Source organism: Brachyhypopomus gauderio, chromosome 17 (assembly GCF_052324685.1).
Source record: "Brachyhypopomus gauderio isolate BG-103 chromosome 17, BGAUD_0.2, whole genome shotgun sequence".
Lineage (NCBI taxonomy): Eukaryota > Metazoa > Chordata > Actinopteri > Gymnotiformes > Hypopomidae > Brachyhypopomus > Brachyhypopomus gauderio.
The window spans coordinates 8,222,840-8,244,454 of record NC_135227.1 but is presented as its reverse complement, the minus strand read 5'-3'; the positions used below and the strand labels follow the sequence as shown (position 1 = coordinate 8,244,454).

The window sequence follows — 21,615 nt, the reverse complement described above, 5'->3', positions numbered from 1 at the left end:
GTCTCCTGCACTGAAGTTATGACACACGATGATGCCTTACAAAATTGCTAGAATGGCCCTGGCTCATGAGATTAACTCAAGATTACACACAACCCAGACTGCCAGGAAACACACCCATGGCAGAATCAGAAATGATGAACTTATCTGTCCGTATACAGCATGATTGGCATCCCGCAACTAACGGCAGGCTGAAGCTCAGGCCGAGCCCCTTCACGACTCTATTGACATCTCATCTTCCTCCTTCAGCGACTGTTGAAGCCTCCTCCTCCCAGCAGAACAGCAGAAGATTGGGAGTATGTGGCTCGTCCATCACGCACGAGCTGAACCACACACGAGCTGACCCACACATGAACTGACCAACACGAGCTCAACCACACACGATCTGGCCCACACAAGCTGACCCCCACACGAGCTGACCCCCACGAGCTCAACCACACACGATCTGGCCCACACAAGCTGACCCCCACACGAGCTGACCCCCACGAGCTCAACCACACACGATCTGGCCCACACAAGCTGACCCCCACATGAGCTGACCCCCACACGAGCTGACCCACACACGAGCTGACCCACACGAGCTCAACCACACACGATCTGGCCCACACAAGCTGACCCCCACACGAGCTGACCCCCACACGAGCTGACCCCCACACGAGCTGACCCACACGAGCTCAACCACACACGATCTGGCCCACACAAGCTGACCCCCACACGAGCTGACCCCCACACAAGCTGACCCACACGATCTGACCCTGGCCTTCACAGCCTGCTCTCTTCCAGCTAGCGTGTCCAGCATTGCATTTTGATTGCTGCTTTCAGAACGAAATGTCTTAACATGAACTGGAACATTGTAGCGAAGTGTCAAGTATATGATTGTGTGTTATGAGGTGTCAACAGATTGAATGAATGTGCAACATAAGGAAACACATCCAGCAGTTCTGCAGCAGAGGCACACTGTGTTATAAAGTATTATCATAATAGCTTGGTGTCAACAATATTCATATGGTCCTTGTCATATTCCTTGTATACTAAAAGAAACATTATTTTACAGAAGAATTCTTCAATTACGGTTTACATCATTTCGAAAACAGGCTGTAACTCCAAATAATTATCTAGTGAAAAGGTTCTGTATTACTATAAAATTATTAAAATGCTAAGCATATTTTCAATCATAACATAGCTATCAGGTGATTTTATGGCATTCAAAGAAAACAATGTTGCCAATATTTCATGAAGGGATATTTCAGCACCCCTTTGTGGACAGATACTGAAGTTACAGCTTCATCCACGAGGTAAAGGACCAAACAGAGCAAGATGAAATATAGGAATGAAAATCTCTGATTTTCATTCTGCAAGGCAATTTCTGCAGTTACACACATAGTCTGTGTTCCCTGAGTGTGGGGCTGAGTGGCTTTGGCTGTAAGTGATCCAAGTGGTTCATTACCAGACCTTCCATATTTTTTGGTGATAACTCAAGGAATGACTCAAGCAATGATAATGTGGGTCTGAAGTCAATTTTTATACATAAAACGGTTGTGGTGATTTTATAGAGGTAAAAAAGACATTTCACAGAGGTATGGACAATGTCTTGATCAGATCTATTAGACAGTTGTTGTACAACAAAATATCAAAATAATTTGATTCACTAAAATTTCAGTTACTTGGACAACAGTACCTCATCATGTTTCCAGTATGTACACAGACTGGTCAATCAAATAATATCCATCCATATTTCCCATGAAGCAGGGTCTGGTTGCATCACTGACAGTACTACTACTTTATGTTGTTCAAGATTTCGATGGTTTTCCTGCCATAATGATAGTAGCTGTAACCAGATGCTACAGTTGTCAGTGCAGTGACATACCTGTAAATAAAGATTAACAGTATGAGACAATGATTTGCACGTGCACACATGGACGCACACACAAATATTGAAAACATAAATTAATGTATCAATATTTATATTTGGGGATGTAATGGCAAAAACAAAACAAAGATAAAACCATAATGAAAACAAAAAGATTTGGCATACAAGATCTGAGAATTCAACCTAGCCAGTGTGAAAATCCATCATATGTTAAGACAGTCAGTACTTAGACAGTGGGATTATAGCCTACGTACCACAGCAAATGCAAGAGAACACTGTCAGTGTAGTGGAAGATTGGGGAAGCAAGTGATGCAGCCACCAGAAACAGCTGCATCGCAGTGTTGAACTGCAAAAAAAGGAGAGATTTCTACAATCATCTGTTAAAGCATGGATCTCAATATTAATAAAGAAGAGTGATCTAGACAGCTGCCATCGATGACTTCAACTGAGAAAGCCCAATTACTACCATAAAAACAAAGACGGAGACTGCAAATACAAGAGGTACCGGTGTGTAAATTTAAATACCTATGAATACCACATTAAATACCTTGCTTATAAGTGTAGGCTTAAGCTGGGCAGTAGTGTAGCATGGGTTGAAAAACTTGCTCAGAGTTACCTGGTGAGAGAAAGACTAGTTCAATGGCCAACCAAGATCTTAAAGGATTGCATGAAGAGGCTGAGAATGTTGTGCTTCATATAATTTACAAAAAAATATATGTATTAGAGCAACGATTATGCAATGTTTTATTTCAGTTAAGGTAATACATCGTACGTACCGGAGGAGTAACCGTTTTGTAACGGACATAAAAAACTGCAGCAATCAAGGCCACGTCCCTGCACAACACCAGTGCAGTGAGCGGAACTAGAAAACAAAACATTACAAAGAAGAAGCAGTGAGAAAATGCAGTGAAAAAACACCACTGGATATGTGCATCTTGCTATGTCTATGGTCAGACTATTGTTTTATAATTTCAGAACAAACTACTGAAAGGTGAACTTTTCATGATCAGAATTATTATTTTAAATAGCCATTATTAGTTCTAGATGTCTCTATGAGCTAAATGTTAGGGTCAGTTGACTGTTAAGCACACTTAATGTTTCTCAAATTGAAGGACAAAGGTTACTTACCTGGGATGAGCTGTGCATATGTCAGACTGATGTACAAGACACTAATAAGGATCTTATCAGCCAGTGGATCCAGGACACTGCCCAGAACGGACTTCTGCTTAGGCCAGTTTCGAGCAATGTATCCATCCAGCTGTATCATGAGAAGACTTTCATTATCAGGAGCAGTATCAAATAAAATCAATAATCAAACGTACATTTCCCAATCAAAAACCATCACATTTGTTTATACAATATACATGCATGACCTCATCTTCTCACCAAGTCAGTTGCTCCAGCAAAAACAAACAGTCCAAGTGAGGCATGGAAGTGCTGCCCGATGACCAGGTACGCCAGAGCAGGGGACAACGCCATTCTAGCCAAGCACAGAATGTTGGGAATTGTCCATGGGTTTTCATACTATAAGAAACAAGACAACCTGCATGAATGCAACATGATAATGGAATAAAGCTAAACGAAGATAACAAACTTACCAGCTCTTTAAACTGCCCTCCCTTCGATAGAGGAGGAGGAGAGGAGAGTTGGGCAGTTTCAGCATCCCTTGCATCCTTATCCAGAGACTTGTGTCCATCCGACTGTCCTGGTGTTGTGCAGTATCCCTTTGACCCCAAGTGTGTTCCTATATTACCACCACTGCTCAAAATACGGGCCAAGGTTTGTGTCTCAAAGTTGTAAGTACAGCTATGGAGCTTTGGTTTATGTATTGAAAAGCGGCTTCCTGTCACAGCTGTCCTTGTCCACACATGTCCCGGTCTTGCTGGACATGTAAACTCTACAACTTTGAGGATTTGTATACATTTGGACCGATGTCCAGGACAACAAAACTTAGTTTTCAATCTTTGAAACGATTTTGTCTCTGTTGTGGCATGCGTGGGCTGAGTTTTACAGCAGGACAGTAAAGAGGAGCCGTCATGTCCCCCCCAGGACTCTTGGGATCTCGTTGCGATATTGAAACTCAGCCGCGCTACGTGCCCTCTCGCACAACTTAGCAAGTTGTTTTTGCAAACTGTTAAGAGCATGTCTAATGTCAAATTAAGACGTCTTCTCATAAATCATGCCGTATAAATCTTATTTTGTTTCATTTGCCATTTTGTAAATACACGCTTGTCCTGATTTCTTCTATTCGTATAGTCCGACACATTTCACACAAGTCCAACGTGTTTCATTCTGCCGTATTCCCGGAACCGATTTTACGACAGTCGTAAGAAAAGCGGTCAAAGATATAAGTGGCTTTAATTTATAATGTAGTTAATTTTAAAATATTTGAAAGATAAGCTTTTGACGCATCATTGGTTTAATACTTTATGGAACTGTAGTAAGCTAACTCGTTTGAAATTAATCCTAAAAAGAAGCAAAGCAAAACAAAAAAGAAACTCGCGCATGCGCATGTTTATTGTAGCATTTTGGCGCATGTGATGACCAATTTAAAGATACATGTATACAATTTACTTTTTCCATATTATGAATTGATTGGCGAAAGACAACGCAATATAACTCCGACATGTACAATTTATTTTCCATTACTGAAAAGAAAGTAAAAATCAAATATTATAAAGAATAGTTCTTAAATTTATATAAATTTGTCTTTCTGGATATGCATACATGTACACAAACTATCAAACTGTACAATAAATAATTTAATTGCCATATTTTCATTTAAGTAAGCACAGTAAAAAATCTATTTCAATGAAATTACAAGTTATCATATAAATCAGGAATATATACAATTATACTTTTGTATTTTGAAGGTTCCATTCAAATGGTTTGGAGTTGATATGTTCTCTGTCCTTTCTTTAGCAGGTAACCTTGTTCATTGAGTGCGCTGATAAAACCCTCAAAATCAACAACCTGAAAGGCATTGTAAGAATAAGTAAGAAAGCCACTTGTTTAGAGCTGTTCACTGCAACATGAATATGTTTTGTCACCTGAATCTGGAGTTGTTTGGCCAGCTGTCGCAGCTCTTGTGACTCAAACAAGGTTTTATGTGTGCGCTCAGCGATTTGGTTCAAGGCTGCAACAAACTTCTTGACTTTGGATCTGTTGCTCATGCCAGACCCAAGCTGAGACCGATCAAAGTCCAGCCGCCCAAATTCATCAGAGTAGGTATCTGTCAAACTAACCAAAACACCAGAAGAAAGCAGTTAACACAGAACTATTGTATTACAGCTATTATGACAAGAGGGGCAAGTAAACTGTGGTGCATGCTTCCAAACAAAATCTAATTCAAAATGTATGGTTATTGTGCAATAAGAAAAAGTATGTCCCTGATAAAGAATAAGGATAACTGGTAGGTTAAAGCAATCTATTCTTTCCTATTTTTATTTGTTACTGATGTTAATTGGCAACTCCACTCAATAGCTTCAGTATGTGAAATAAGGAATACAAGTTCAGCTTGTGGGTTATCTGTACATGGTACTCCACATTTACCCATGTATGATCACTAGGGGGCTGTGGTGCACACGTGCCCAGAGCGGTGGGCAGCCCTAGCCCGGTGGCCGGGGAGCAGTTGAGGTTAGGTGCCTTGCTCAAGGGCACCTCAGTCATGGCCTCAGGCCTGGGAATTGGTTCTAAAACGGGTTCCCTAACCACCAGACCATGACTGCCCCATTATGGTGCAGAACAGCGGTGTCACCTGTGTTTCATAATCTCCACCACATCTTCTGCATCACTTTGCGTAGCTTTCTCTCGAAGTTCTATACGTGCCCTTGCCTTGAGAGTGAAAAGGGAACGTGAGCAAAACTATGCACACAGGTACTCGGAAAAAACCTCCCAGGATGAGGCAGACACCGTGAGTGCACGGACTGTTTCAGAAGCGGTCTGCACATCCGGCTGCACATCATTACCTCGGTGAGTCGGATGAGGGACTCCAGCTGCCGGGTGGTGATGGGTGTGCTGTCAGCCGACTGGTTCTGTTTGCGGAGCTCCAGATAAAAGTCCTGCAGCACCTTCGCAGCTTCAGCGGAGAGACTGGGCAGCACATAGTGTCGGGCATAGCCCACATACTTACGGAGGAGCTGGTGAGGAACTGGGTCGAAGTTCTCCCCAGGATGCACCTAAGAATAAACAAACACAATATGAGTGACAGTAATGATGTTCAGTTATGATCAGTGATAGTTTCAAATACATACACCCACAAAACTAGAAGCTAGTTACTATATTATATTACCTTAAGTCTATCTGCGAGAGGCTGGTCTGATGGGATCTCCAGAATGGATATGTTAGACTCCTGTGTGCAGTTCCTGGTGACTGCCGCACTGCTAACTATGCCTTTTTTCCCCGCACGTATAGCCATGACGTGCTCCGACAGCATGTGGTCATGGTCCTCATTGGGAGTGTCCAGAAGGATGAAGACCAGATCAAATCTGGATAATAAGGCACTTCCCATTCTGCCATGTTAAGAGGGAAACCTTCAGTGTGCACTTGCAAATGTTTTTGCCCATTTCAGCCAATTATCAATAGTGTGTATTTATTTATTGATTATGGGTAAAACAAACTTACTTGAGGTTCTCAGACACAGTCTTTGCCTTATTGTAATGACCTCCCACCGGATTGGCCGCTGCGATGATGGACGTCCGTGCGGGAAGAGTGCACACAATGCCAGCCTTGGCCAGGCTGATGCTCTGCTGCTCCATAGCCTCCAGCAGGGCCTGGTGCTGATTCCCCATCTTATCAAACTCATCAATGCAACAGAGACCTAGACACAGACAAGGTATGAGAATTCCACAGGAGCTGAATGTTGCATTTGTATGCAACTGTATCCGAGATCTGTGGTGTAAGCAGATACCATGATCTCCTAGCACTAAAGCTCCAGCCTCCAGAGCGTAGTCTCCTGAGCCGCTGTCTCTGGACAGAGACACCGTCAGTCCTGAGGTTGTGGTGGTGTTTCCGCACACATAGATACCACGTGGGGCAACATTACACACTGCCTGTAGACACCAAAAGGAAACATTACAGGCCCATCCAAACATACTACACCGAATACTTAGACAAACCCTAGTTTTAAAATCTAGATGCTAGAGAGCCGTAGAGGTATAGAAAGTGTGTACCTGCAACATTTGACTTTTGCCAAGTCCAGGATCTCCTACAACAAGTACATGTGGGTCACCTCGTATAGGGATTCGGTTCTTATCATCCACATACTTCTGACAGCCTCCAAATAGAGCAAGAGCTAATCCTGCCTTAACAAGCTAAACGGACAAAGCAAAACAGTAATTAATCAGCATAGAGAAACTTTTACTCACATAAGTAACTAGAGTACACTATAACACTTACCAAATGCCCATAGATGGCAGGACAAAGAGAACTGCAAAAAATGTTGAAACAGTTAGAGGTATTGATGAAAATCAGCAAATAAAGTACCATTTCTGATACTGCAGATTTGCCCTACATGACAACAGTCATAAAGTTGACAATAGTTAGTGGGCAAACGTCTGAATGTTCCTCACTTGACAATTAACTTTAAAAGGTCCTCTTGGGCTTGTATCTCCTGGATAGCGTAGAGGTCTTTGAGGGAGAACTCTACGGATGCCCCTTGCCCCTCTGGTTCAGAAGCAGATTTACTTTTTTGCCCTTTTGAGTTACTAACAGAGTTCGCCTCAATATACAGCAGGAACATGCATCTGTCCTTCTTATTTCTTGTAGTTCCTATGAAAAATATCAAACAAACAGCATATTTTAGTCAAAAATGTATGCAAATTGTTATTTACCAATGAACATTTTCTTGTCTGTGAAGTATCTGTTGCAATACAAAAAAGAAACAAAAACCTAATCTAATTTGTCTTTATTAGATGCATACTAGATCATTTAATGAAGATTTAGATATACTATGACATTAAAAAATGATGTATTACTGTTGGAGTTTTACTGAGCCAGTGAAATGTTGTGGTCAGTAATATTTTAAATACTGACAAGTTTTATTGGTGCTTTGTTCAACATTTCTAAATTTGCAAACAGGCATTAAGGCACCTTCCTCGTTGGACACTTTGATGACTCCTGTGATGGTGACCATGTCTCCTGGCACACAGCTGTCCACCAGATCTTGGGTGAGCTCACACTCGATGGTGCGTGGAATACGTCCTGATTCACGCTGATCATCTGTCGTTAGCTCCTGCACCCTGAGAAGTGCATATTGACTATTTTGCATCAAAGAAATATTACATGACTTCTGTGATTGCAATAGGATATTACAGAGGTATCCTAGACAAAGCATCCTAAACCCAACCCCAATTCTGCAACTCAAACATAGGTACATAAATAGCGACCAAAAGGAGGAACTTTTTCCTGTATCATACATATCAAACAGGAACAGAAGTGTTCATTTTTACAAGCATCAGCATCTTACTTTATAGTCTGCCAGTCGACAGTGAGAGTCAGTGGTGAACTTCTGTCAGGTGTGAATGATCGACCACGGCATTCTCTCTGCAGACACTGCTCAAAGAAATCAAAGAAATTAAATCACTCTCTCCAATATCTGGAGGTACAGCAACAAAAAAAAAAAAAAAGAAAACAATGGTATTGTTAAATATATGCAAACAATTAAAATTATACAATTTTAAATGTTAAAATTATACAATTTTAAATGTTAAAATTATACAATTATAATTGTAAATGTGTCTTATATTTGGGTGTAAGTCAGTTACATATCATACTTCAAAATGTTGATAATAATGTAGCTTCAACCACACTGACTATGACAAATTATTGGCCAGTTCAAATGAATATTTTAGGACCAAGTTCAGCAATTGACATGGCTTCATGCATTGAAAACCAATGAGAAATGTTTCTTCACTTACAACCCACAATGTACTCTGTGGGCAGAAGCCTGGGCCAAGCATCACATGAACGTGATTACCTTAGATGGAATAGTGTATTTCCCATCAGGCAAAGTCAGACTTTGAACGTCTCCACAGCTGTTACAGACGAAGGCCATCTTACTGCAGAGGGGCTTGATATTGCTTACTCTGACCACCGTCCCTCTGACAGCTACATATTTGCCATAGAAATTGGCTCTGAGCATCTTAAGTGGGGTCACTGGCTCATAGTTATAAATTCTAAATGAACAACAACAAAAAAATACCATTGTATCAAATATCACTTCAACACTACTAACATCAAACTGTAATTGGAATAAAGAACATAAATGCAGACATTATATAACAAAACTGCTCTCTGCAATATGTTCGTTATAGCATACTCTTGGCATACAGAAGTCTAACAAAACAAAACAAAATTATTGTATCACACAGCTCTGACATAAGCTCCTCTTTAGGGAAAAATGCACCCAGTACTAATCACAAAGCTTTATTTGTCCAGAATAGAAAGTCTGTAAGTCTGGTTGCTGGTGTAGAACAGGACGTGGACCAAGCTATAACAATAACCCTACACTTATCTACCTCTGTACCATGATGGAAGTTACTCTGGATATGAGCATCTGCCCAATGCCCAGTGTAAATGTCCAAGCACACATGTTCTACCTAGCACTTATGTGTGGGATGTTGATAATAGGAGTTGTGCCTGTAGGTAGCCCTTCCTGGACTTGTAGTTCATCAGCATGTCTTTCCAGATCCTTTGTCAACACCTGTAACATAAACAGTCCTGAGAGACATTTTGGAAGAGAATCTTATGGTTCCATTTACATTCTGTAGATGGCCTACTGATGCACGGTGAGCCATCAGTCGGGACAAGTGATGAAGGTCAAGCCCTCACCTGATGAATGGCTAAGCCCAGGCAGTCAAGCGTCTTTTCAGGCATGTCTCTGAGCTCACGGGACAGGTCAGGTACAACTACAGAAATCTGTTCGTTCAAAAGCAGGTCTTTGTAGTCCACCAAAATGCTACCTTTTCTTTCAATTTCATCCTGTTGAGAACAAGACAAATTTTGTTTTTTTTTTTACTTTTACTTTTACGTATACATGTCAGGAGCACTTAAACATGTGTGGAGACTACACTTGATGTGTACCTTGTCATAAAGATCAATTTGTGATGTGAAGTACTGTTCAAATGCTTTTATTTTCTCAACATAGGGCACAGATTCAACAAAACCTATAAAAAGACAAAAAAAAACATTTAAATGGCATAAAAACAGACATTTTAGTACACATAAAATAATGAAACTCATATCATGGTCATGCAACAAACAATATTTGGCATTTAATTGTAGTAGCATAATATACAAACCTTCAGAAAAGTAAAGCCTCCATCCTTTGTAAGGACATGCAATATCAAGTGTTACTTGAGTTACACTTGACACAGGTGAAGCAAACTCTACACCTGTGCAGGTAAGACAAGTCATTAACTACCATAACACCTCATTACAGAACACATGAACCTTTACAGTTAATCTAAGTAAAGTCCTCTCCACAAATATCTAAATGTACAAAACCCTAAGCCCATTATTATTAACAACAAGCATGAGTTACCCAACTTTAAACCCTCACCGTGCTGCGTGCTGTTACCCCTTCCTCTTCCCCAAGGACGACCTCTCCATCCTTGGTTTCGTCCTCCCTTCCAACCTCTTCCTCTCCAACTACCCCTTGCGCCAGACTTCCAAGAACCAGAACCAGAACCAGAAGCACCGTCTCCCCTCCACGAACTTCTCCCTGCACCGTTCATATTCCACCCTATGCTACCCTACCTAGCTCACTGACTACTGAACTAACGTTAGCCAACTATCCAGCTAGTTACCTAGTTAAAACGGCAAATTTCCTATGGTTGCTTGCTTAACGATTCATAGCTCATATCATGCAATTAAACAAACACAATCATAATTTATAACTAGACATTTCGTCTCAGTCCCTCTACCTTTCGCGTATTTGTGTTTACATCCTGAAGGACTTCAAGTTTGGCGGGACATGTACGTCATTTCCTGTCATGCGTAAAAGTAAAAGTCTTTTCGGTTTATAATTGGTCTGTTTATTTATTTTCCACTTTGATTCATAACTATCTACATTAATCCTAACTATAAATATAACAAAATAACATTTAGAGTTATTATGCGATAACAGGTTTCGTTGTCGCAAATTAACTCTAAATTGCGGACTCTTAACCGAAGGCTGGCGCACCATCGCATCGTAAACGACACCGAGCTCTCATCAGCACCAGAGAGCGGACGGACATCATCTGTCATTTTAGGTCGGATCCATACACCGCCGCCACCAGCAGCACAATCCCACGGTTTTTTGGACACCAACATTTGCTGAAAAGGCAAACATATCAAAAACATGGATAATTCCGGCAAGGAAAAAGAGGCAATCGGGTTAATGGCTGAAGCCGACAAAAAAGTAAAGTCATCTGGGTCGTTTCTCGGAGGGATGTTCGGGTGAGCTTAATGTCGTGCGACAGCAGCTAGCTTCGACGCTAAAAACGTTAGTGCGATGGTGATTTGACATTCACGTCAGTTAGATCTTGACAATACACGAACTGCTCTTAATCATATTACAGATACATCGTCGCAGAGAGATAATCACCTGGCTTTCAGACGAGATGATATTCCTGCCCATTCATGCTTCTCACCCTGCGCACTCATTGGCCAATGTCATGTAGCCATGTTAGCCATATTGATGTCTGACGCCTATAAACAGTGTAGTAGCTGTCGTCTAATCCTGCGATTAGACCAAATTATTTAGAGCATAACACTGAAATTAATGCCTTCAAACCACACAGATGTCTAATTCTGTTTTGCAGAGGGAACCACAAGTTAGAGGATGCATGTGAAATGTATGCAAGAGCTGCCAACATGTTCAAAATGGCAAAGAACTGGAGTGGTATGTCTATATATCAGTCTGTATATGCTCATACAAACGACCTCTTATTATGATATTTATGCCGATGACGTTTTGTTTAATAGCCGCAGGCAATGCCTTTTGCCAAGCTGCACGACTTCATATGCAAATGCAGAATAAGCTGGACGCTGCCACTAGCTTTGTGGATGCCGGCAATGCCTACAAGAAAGCTGACCCCCAAGGTGAATTTAAATATTTTAATATTATATTCAAATAAAGTAACGCAAATGACTGAAATTGAATGACACAGTAGTTATGCAGTTATATAGAGTTGGCATGGAATGATTGAGTTACAAACCATATATAAATGTAGCTTTTTCAGATGATAAAAAATGTGTTATCTGGAAACTGATACTGCTTAGTCCCCTACTTCTTACTTCATTACGTTTTTACTGTACTAGTGAAATCATATTTTATTACAATCAAGCATGGCAAAAATCCAGAAAGGATTCTATTTTGTTGTGAACTGTCATTTTACCATGTCCTGCTGCTCGTGCTTGCCTTATCGTGGTTTTATTCACCACTATTAATTGAATGTATTCTTTCTTAATGCATCAAATAGAGGCTATCAACTGCTTAAATGCAGCCATCGACATATATACAGACATGGTAAGACAAACGCAAACATAAGCAGTTGGGACATCACGCAGAGCTTCAGCCCTGCTGCCCTGTCTGATCTGTTTGTCATCCTTCTTTTACAGGGAAGATTCACAATTGCTGCCAAACATCACATGACCATTGCAGAAGTGTATGAGTCCGAGCTCGTAGATATTGAAAAGGTGAGACATGCCTGCAATGGGCAGTATGGTGACACCATAAAACACATCTGGCCGAAATAACACAAGCAATTTGAACGTACCATCGACCTTTGAAAATTCTCAAAGGCAGTAAACGTCCTGCTAGATCAGCACCCACAAGCGTCCTAGTGGACTAGACCTTCAGTGGGTGTGACTTGCAAACATTTCTTAAAGGGGAAAACCTTAATACTTGGCCTCTAATTGAGAATCCACATGATTTACATAACACAAAATATTTTGAACATGATGTAGACTAGAGATAGAATTATTACTGGTCAGCTGAAGTCTGTCATGGCCAACAATTGATGACCTACCGAATTTGACAGCATACAAATACAGACGGCAGTGTGGGTGGCTAATCGATTTATGACTACATCCTATTTATCCACACCCCTGGCTATGTAAAAAATATTCAGAAAAAGTGAAAAAAAAAAAAAAGTTAAGTCTGTATAAGTGTATAAAAGTCATGCTGATAATTTTACAAGACAGTGTGTGTCAGTTTAAGCCTAGTATTCCTACACAAATCTAAAATAGTATGAAAAAATGTGGATAATTTCCAGACAAGATACCTATATCAAGAATGAAATAATAATAGAGGGTATTTCTATTTTTAGTCTTTCATACTTCACAGATTATGTGAATGAGTTTCTCATAATGTCAGTGCTGGGATATTTCTCAGGATTGTTATTTACAGTGGATTGCTACTTTTACTGTGGCCTACTTTCAGTCTGCCTAAGAGATAAAAAATAGAAAAAGAGATGAAACTGTGGAAGACATAAGCAAAACAAGCAAGCTGAAAACTTTAATAGCTATACTAGCCTTTATTAGCTAGCTAGCCACAAAACAGACTTGCAGGATTTCAGTATTGGCATGTCAACCCAAAGTATAAACATTATTTAAAAAGGGACATAAAAGAATTATGGAGGCCAGGCTTTCAAATTACATGTACACTGTTACTTTATGGCACTGTCCTCGCCCTTCAGCTCATGGTGGGATTTTTGCCCCATATGCCTACATGGTTTTTGGAAGCCAAGCAAACCCTTCTCTAATTAGTAAATGCCAGAGTTATGTGTTGGTTTATTGTATTAGTTCGTAGTAGCTGAAAACGGAATGTGACATTTTTAGAACACTATAGCCCTTTGAAGTCAAAGTCATCAACACAATAGAACAATGTAAAAATAGAACATTGTACCAAAAGAATTATCTCATTGTAGCTCTTCCCTCGCTGTCTTCTGACAGCAACTGAACACTTGTCTTTGAAAAGCTTTTTAAAGCTTTAATTAAACTTTATCAGGAACTTTTACAAACATTTTCCATTTGCACTTGAAATATCCTGTTTAGCATTTTCTCTGTGATCAGGCAAAAATATTTAGAGCATAACACTTGAGTTACTACCAACCACACATTTAGAATTTTACAGAGGAGATGTTTGAGGTTAGAGGATGAGTTAGAGGAAGCATGTGAAATGTTTGCAAAAGCTGCCAACATGTATTCTGTAACATTGGATTTGACCGTATCCCTCATTCTAGGGTTCTGCACTTGGTCCTGGAGGGGCTTGGTTAAATGTATTTATGTACTAACCAATTTAGTAGGTTAGTTAAGGATACTTTGAGTAGACAATGAAACACTTTTTGCTCTGCATTAGAACGCCCGCTAAATTCAATAAATATAAATGTATGTGTAGCTCAGAGAAACAAATAGGACATTTCTAAACTTTTGATTAATGGCATATTTGTGCCCATAAGTTGAACAGGAGATATTTTTTTATGATTAGGATTAGAAAATTACTGTGAGAGAAAAGTAACCATGATTCCACTTCTCATGTGTGTTCTATGAACTACAAGTCAAAACTAATTATAATACTACAACACAGCTGTAAATATTACAACTGCAGAAGGATACATATGTAAATGTCAAAACTAATAAATTATATACTAATAAACTTATGGATATTAATATGGATGTACAGTAAACTAATGAATTCGCAGAAAATCTGGGAAGAGCAAATGTGTATAAAAATGGCTGTAAGTGTTACCATTGTTAAACTAGAGGCTGAACAATGGTAAAACCTCAGAAGCACGCAGCACATGGACACTGGAAACGCTGGTTTACCAGCTGCCTCTGCTCTCTCTGCTTCCCTCTCCCTCACTCACCGTGACACCAACACTCTTTGACATTTGTTTTCAGGCAATTGCCCATTATGAGCAGGCAGCTGACTATTACAAAGGAGAGGAATCAAACAGGTAATATTTTCATCTCGTCTTACACAATACCAGAAAAGAAACTTCCACCAAAACATCTGGCTGAATGCTGACACAACATTCCATAACTTCACAGAGCATATTCATTTTATATGGGTGGTTGCTTACTTTTGAGAAACCCTGTATATAATCTTTCTGTCATTTAGAGACCATTACGATGCATTTGTATATACTCCTAGCTCCTTTCAGACCTCAGGCATGGAGAGACAGCTTCTTCTGATTTCAGACAGAAGTAATGCTCTCAAATTGAGCTTTTTAATCAGAATGAATTCTACATCTACATCTACATCTACACTTAATACTTTAGATATAGATGTTTTTCTTAAAATCTTAAATCTTAAATGTAATTCCAGTTTGTAATTGATCAAAATCAGCCTTAACTTTTTGTTTCTCTTCTTTTAGCTCTGCCAACAAATGCCTTCTGAAAGTTGGTTTTTACTGTGCACAGCTGGAACAATATCCCAAAGCAATTGAAATCTTTGAACAGGTTTGTGTCTTACAAATATTGTACCCTTTTGGCTCAAAATATGTATAATTCCATGCAGTGACATAAAACCTCTCACCAGGTTGCAACTAGTACAATGGATAACCCACTTCTGAAATACAATGCAAAAGAGTATTTCTGGAAGGCTTCACTATGCCATTTCATTGTGGATGAATTAAATGCAAAGGTGAGTGCCCTGGAGAGCATGGAGATGGGAGTGGACAAGATTTATAAACACACATACCTGAGGATGTATGATTCATAAACACATATATAGGGATGTCTAATTTATAAACACACAAACATATGGGGATGTATGATTTATAAACGCATACATGGGGGATGTATGATTTATAAACACATATACATGGGATGTCTAATTTATAAACACACATACATGGGGATGTCTAATTTATAAACATATACACATGAGGATGTCTAATTTATAAACACATGCATGGGGATATCTGATTTATAAACACATACATGGGGATATCTGATTTATAAACACATACATATGGTTTATAAACACATACATGGGGATGTATGATTTATTAACATACATGGAGATGTCTAATTTATAAAAATGCATGGGGACGTATGATTTATAAACATACATGGGGATGCACAGTACTTATAAACCCATAAGCACCCAATTTTAAGCACATTAATACAATAATTGTATTGTTTTTGTTATAGCTGGCCATAGAGAAGTATGAGGGTATGTTTCCAGCTTTCTCAGACTCGAGAGAATGTAAACTTCTGAAAGTAAGTGAATGGGTGCATTTGTTAATATATTCAAATATACAAATATGTGCCTTTGATATTTTCTTTTTTAAAGTCAGACTCTCAAAATTTATAATTTATTATGTGGCAAATGAACAACTGAAAAATACTGTTTGCCTAAGTACTTGTACTTTGCTAAGCCCTGTGCTGTGGGTTGTGACGTTTGTGGGTCGGCGAAAGACGAGACACAGAATCCTTCTTGACTGACGTCACTTTTGCGTTTATTTACGAATATAGCGCAATTTGCGCCACGGAGAACACTCACACAAACACAACGTGTAAACTCTAGACAACGACGAGCACAAGACACTGCGCGAGCGCACATTAAATAGACAGACCACATTAGCCCCATGTGATTACGAGACGATTCACAGGTGAGACACATTATTCACACAACATAGCCTTCACCACAGAGTTCCGCAGACGCAGACAAAGCACGTGGACAACGTTTACACACGCCCAAAAGGGAGGGGCCGGGGTCCTCAACGTGACAGACGCCCCCTCCAAGGGCACTACCCGTCCCGGGGTGCCAACAGGACCGAGTGCCCCGAACCCACGACGATGGGCGGATCCGACGCGCTCAGTCCTGCGTCTGGGAGGTGACCGCCCTTGGGGAAGCGTCCGCCACGGACCGCCTAGAACACCCTCCCTGGGAACACAGGGGAAAAGACGTTAGACAACGGCACGGTTACAAAAACACAAACAGGCACGCTTACACACATAGACACAAACGGGAAGAGGGGGTTAGGTACACATACGGGTAGACTTACGAACACAGGCACACACACACATGAAATAGGCGCCAGGCTGCGCGCCAGAAGGAGAGCGATGAGGGGAGTGAGATCGGGAGCCACTGGTGCTGCAGGCGCTGCGGTGGGCGGTGCTCCTCCTGCCCTTGCTGCAAACCCTCCACCGGGCGCAGCGCGGCTGGTGGACGCGCCTGGTGCAGCGCGGTTGGCCGACGCGCCAGGTGCAGCGCGGTTGGCCGACGCGCCAGGTGCAGCGCGGTTGGTCCCACCCCTCGGTGGGCCGTACGGGAAACCCTCCTCGCCCGAGGATCTCCCTCCGGACCTGGCAGTGGGAGTGGCTTCCTCCGTCTCCATCTCCTTGTCACTGCCACGGCTCCAGCTCATGGGCTGTCCCGAGCTGCCACCCCGGGAACAGTCCATGTCGCTGGCTGGGGAGAGCTCGGAGGACGAACCCGCCTCTGGACTCCTTCTCCTCTTCACTGTCCCGGCGGACAGTTCCGAGGGGGAAGGGCTCTCCTCCTCCTCCGTGTAGGAGCCCTCGGATGGAGGGTAATCCCCATTCTCCTCGGGGCATGCGGAGCACTCCGACGGGGAGGGGTACTCCTCCTCGTCACACTCTTGCTCCTCGCCCTCCTCTTCGCCCTCCTCGACGGGGGAAGAGGGAACTACGGGCGGAGGGAGGTAGTCCTCCTCCTCTGACTCCTCCTCCTCCTCTTCACCGTAGTCGACGGTGGAGACATCGTCTAGCGACGGAGGGTAGGCTTCCTCCCCCTCCCCACCGTAGTCGACGGTGGAGGCTTCGCCTAGAGACGGAGGGTAGCCCTCTTCCTCATCACCTTCCTCCTCAGAGTCCTCCTCCCCAAACTCGCTCTCTGGGGTAGTGTCTGTGGCGCAGAACACGTAGGATCCTACCCGCAGAGGAGAAAGAGCGCGGGATGGAGGAGGTTTTTTCTGTCGCTCTCGCCAAGTCTGTACCGCCCCCTCGCGGATCATCTCCGCTATCTCGGGGTCGGTCGTTGCCCGTGCTGAAGCCAGCTGGAACGCGCAGACCGGGTCCTGTTCCAACTGTTCCAAGGTTGGTGTGGCTTCGCAGCGCGGTGGCGAGGAGGGAGCGTGGTGATGCCGCTTGCTGGGGCGCTGGCTCTTCTTTGGCCGGGTTGTGTAGCCTGGCATCGTTCTTGCTGTCTCGAAAACGGCTCGTCGTTCTGTGACGTTTGTGGGTCGGCGAAAGACGAGACACAGAATCCTTCTTGACTGACGTCACTTTTGCGTTTATTTACGAATATAGCGCAATTTGCGCCACGGAGAACACTCACACAAACACAACGTGTAAACTCTAGACAACGACGAGCACAAGACACTGCGCGAGCGCACATTAAATAGACAGACCACATTAGCCCCATGTGATTACGAGACGATTCACAGGTGAGACACATTATTCACACAACATAGCCTTCACCACAGAGTTCCGCAGACGCAGACAAAGCACGTGGACAACGTTTACACACGCCCAAAAGGGAGGGGCCGGGGTCCTCAACGTGACATGGGTAGTCTATGCAGATTGAAAACTGGCTTACAATTAACCACTTCCTGTCAAGAGCGCAAACAGTTTGCCTGGATAAAAAACTCATTAAATTTGTGCACCATTGGTCAGACTGTGAATATGAAGGATGGTAATAAAGAATAAGGTGAAAATATTTTGAGTAAGTTCTAGACTTGCACCACATCGGAAAGTGTTGATATCAAAAGCTCTATATGAGAGAGTGGCCAGAAGGTCATTACTGAAGAAAAACATATCAAAGCATGTTTGGAGTTTGCTAGAAAGCCTCAGTTGAGTCAGTATGGTCAGTTGAGGCAAAAATGTAGGTTTTTGACAAAAATTTTAAACCACGTGTGGCATACACCATAGACTGCCTGTTCCTACACAAGCAGCACAGGGAGCGATTTCCCCTTTCGGCAGTGATTCAAAGGCCAAAGCGATACAAAGATGACTGAACAGCAAAAACATTAAAGTGCTCATAACCCAACGTACAGATCTCTGTCCAATCAAGAATCTGTAGTAACATTTGAAAACTGGTCCACAAAGTATCATCCAACCATTACATGGAACAGGACAAATGGGTGAAAATTACTCCCAAACATTATGCAAATCTGGTAGAAATGCTCCCCAACTGTTGCAAATAGCAGGAAAAGGTGATTTTACTCATTTGGGCAGAGTAAAACAAAAAAGGTGATACTCATGCAGGCAGCATTTTTCAGTTTAAAACTGCACTTTAAGTCCAGCTGTGTAATGCTGACAAATAGTATATTTTGAAATAGTATACATTGAAAGTTTCTTTTTAATTATGCCATGTATATTTTAAACCAATAAGCATCACTGTGCTGTGCATGCAAAAAAATTGTACAGAAACTACTGGAAGCACACGAGGAACAAAACAGCGAGGCCTTCACTGAAGCTGTGAGTATTTCAGTGTGGATGTCTGTGACTGTGGTTCTCTATCAGCATGCAAACATCTCAGAAGCAGTTCACATATTTTGTTGCGCAATTCCCGACTCGATTGGCTTAGACCTGCTCATGCTGAGGGAAGTGTGTTCATGGTGCTGCTCCTTCAGGTGAAGGAGTTTGATTCGATCTCTCGTCTGGATCAGTGGCAGACCACTATGTTACTGCGGATCAAGAAGACTATTCAGGGTGATGCTGGAGACCTGAAGTGAGCTGCCAGCAACACTGTGGCACACCACCCTACTCTTTTCTGTTATTCATGTGTGACAATCTGGTCGAAGACTTCTTTAATGATGCAAGCTCAAATATGTGCCCCGATGCCAGTCTTTCAGATGTCTGTTTGCTCGGAGGTGAATGTTCTATGATAAGACTGGTATACCAGAGTTACATAATGTGTCAATATTGTCAATATTGCAGACATAATCCCTGATTAGTGATGAATCCCTGATTAGCGATTAATCCCTGATTAATCCTCTGTTTAGTGACTGGTGTTGTCTTCTATCCTTTAGCCCAACACATAATACATCACATTTGTTTTAACTTTTCACTTGTGTGTGTGTGTGTGTGTGTGTAGCATGAAAAATCCAATTGAAACTTAGGTCTGTCTGCTATTCACTGTATTATTGTCACTGGCATTGTCTTGCATGATAATTGTTAGTATTTCAAGATGGGGCCTCGTTATTATGTTATTTATTTTGAAATAAAAAGAGATGTTATTTATTGATTTAGTTGAAAATTTACATTGCTTTCTGTTTCACTGTAATAGTGTCAATTTGTGTCATGACTTGCCTCTTTGTGGTATAATATATCTAATAATATGCTATCAGAACTTTTATTTTGTCAAATTATAGGCATATGTAGATTATCTAAAATTACATAATCACTGGAGCAAAGTCTGGCTCATAAATGTACATGGTTTATTAAGTATTTGAATCAATGCAAAGATCTGGGCAAAATTATTGTGGCATTACTTACTATTACTCAGATAATTATATCTATTTTGTTGTTTTGTTTGTTAATTTGTGTACTATAATTGCTCATGTCTTGCTATACGTGACAATTAATAAGGAAGGATTATAACGTATTCTGAAGATGATTTGATCAACCCGAAGTCAGTAAAGCCTGTAGTTTTCGTTCTTATTAAAACATTGGTTGCCCTTTCAGGTTTTAAGTTACGCTGATATCTTGAACTTCAGGGCCTGGGTTGCTTTTATTGACTAGTTTACAACTCGTATTGGAATTTCACTACACCCAAGAGCCTCCTGAAGCATGTTGTGTCCACTGTATTGCAAAACCTTTAAAAAAACGTCAGGGAATACAAATGGAAAACAAACACAATGTGATTTCTTACTGAGACCCTAACGTATCATAAATGTGTTATATTTATTGTGTGATACTCAATAAATATTAATGAAATGTATCAATGACAACGTATAATTGTGTTCAATTATTTGAAATCGTATACTGCTGCACTTACACTAGACATTTAACACACGTAGGCTTACTGCTTCCAAACTATTGCGCTTTATCAGTTTTAGAAAAACGCATTTTTTGATAACGTTCGACGGACAGTTTTGCCCAAATGGCACTTACCAGTTTTCAGACTTAGGGTATTTCCATTTGAATCCAGGTATGATTTTCCTTTCCACTACAAATTCGTTCATTTGTTCACACTGTCTCTACGTTGGAAAAAATGTGCTGACTGAGACTCTATTGCACAACTTATTTAAAGCTGAAAACCTACAAAGCGGCAAAGAGCTTCTCTGTAAGGTAAGTTAGCAATCTGACAGACAGTTTGACACTCTGGGCCAGATTTAATTAGAAAGTTTAAACCATCTACAAAATTCCCTCCTCGTTTCATGAAAGTCCATTTTCAGTCTTTTTAAAATTTTTAAGGTGTTTCCCATCTCAGGATATATGCAGTCAGTGTCTGTCTACTGGCATCTACCTACCCACTCCAACCTGGACCAGATAACTGAGACGGTTCTGGGAAACAAGAGGGCTTATGTGTTCTTTGACCAACATTATGGAGATATGCATGCATATGTTCAAACCTCCGGAACCATACGTGAAGAGGAAGCGTCCCGGCTCTTTCATCAGATGGTGTCTGCTGTGGCGCACTGACGACTTTACACTTGCTGGTAATAGACCAAAGTTATCAGAAACAACAGTACTGCAGTGTGGAGACCCAAAACTGATCATCTCTGTTTTAGTTCCATTTAAATTAAGAAAATTAGCAGCCAACCACTTCTTGATGTCCTCAA

The 21,615-nt window shown here is 41.3% G+C and overlaps 3 protein-coding genes across 3 annotated transcripts; 1 reads left to right on the top strand and 2 right to left on the bottom strand.

Moving 5' to 3' along the window:
• Positions 1-1,498: 1,498 nt before the first annotated feature.
• crls1 (cardiolipin synthase 1) lies at positions 1,499-4,252 on the bottom strand. The gene is made up of 7 exons (XM_076978320.1): positions 3,466-4,252; positions 3,254-3,391; positions 2,996-3,125; positions 2,644-2,729; positions 2,415-2,483; positions 2,122-2,213; positions 1,499-1,864 (listed from the first exon to the last, which is right to left on the bottom strand). The coding sequence occupies exons 1-7, from the start codon at positions 4,039-4,041 to the stop codon at positions 1,774-1,776; spliced, it is 1,182 nt and encodes a 393-aa protein (XP_076834435.1). The 5' UTR covers positions 4,042-4,252; the 3' UTR covers positions 1,499-1,773.
• A 187-nt stretch (positions 4,253-4,439) lies between these two features.
• On the bottom strand, positions 4,440-11,042 carry mcm8 (minichromosome maintenance 8 homologous recombination repair factor). Its single transcript, XM_076978319.1, has 18 exons — positions 10,428-11,042; positions 10,168-10,260; positions 9,950-10,032; positions 9,698-9,847; positions 9,466-9,569; positions 8,844-9,042; positions 8,334-8,419; positions 7,958-8,106; positions 7,438-7,636; positions 7,265-7,295; positions 7,039-7,179; positions 6,777-6,918; positions 6,491-6,686; positions 6,159-6,378; positions 5,836-6,045; positions 5,625-5,701; positions 4,918-5,107; positions 4,440-4,840 (listed from the first exon to the last, which is right to left on the bottom strand). Exons 1-18 carry the CDS (start codon positions 10,600-10,602, stop codon positions 4,748-4,750), a joined length of 2,538 nt encoding a protein of 845 aa, XP_076834434.1. The 5' UTR covers positions 10,603-11,042; the 3' UTR covers positions 4,440-4,747.
• Positions 11,043-11,053: 11 nt separating this feature from the next.
• napba (N-ethylmaleimide-sensitive factor attachment protein, beta a) lies at positions 11,054-20,771 on the top strand. The gene is made up of 11 exons (XM_076978321.1): positions 11,054-11,308; positions 11,674-11,753; positions 11,837-11,953; positions 12,334-12,380; positions 12,473-12,550; positions 14,756-14,811; positions 15,232-15,316; positions 15,396-15,500; positions 16,013-16,081; positions 19,256-19,306; positions 19,462-20,771. The coding sequence occupies exons 1-11, from the start codon at positions 11,211-11,213 to the stop codon at positions 19,561-19,563; spliced, it is 888 nt and encodes a 295-aa protein (XP_076834436.1). The 5' UTR covers positions 11,054-11,210; the 3' UTR covers positions 19,564-20,771.
• Positions 20,772-21,615: the final 844 nt, after the last annotated feature.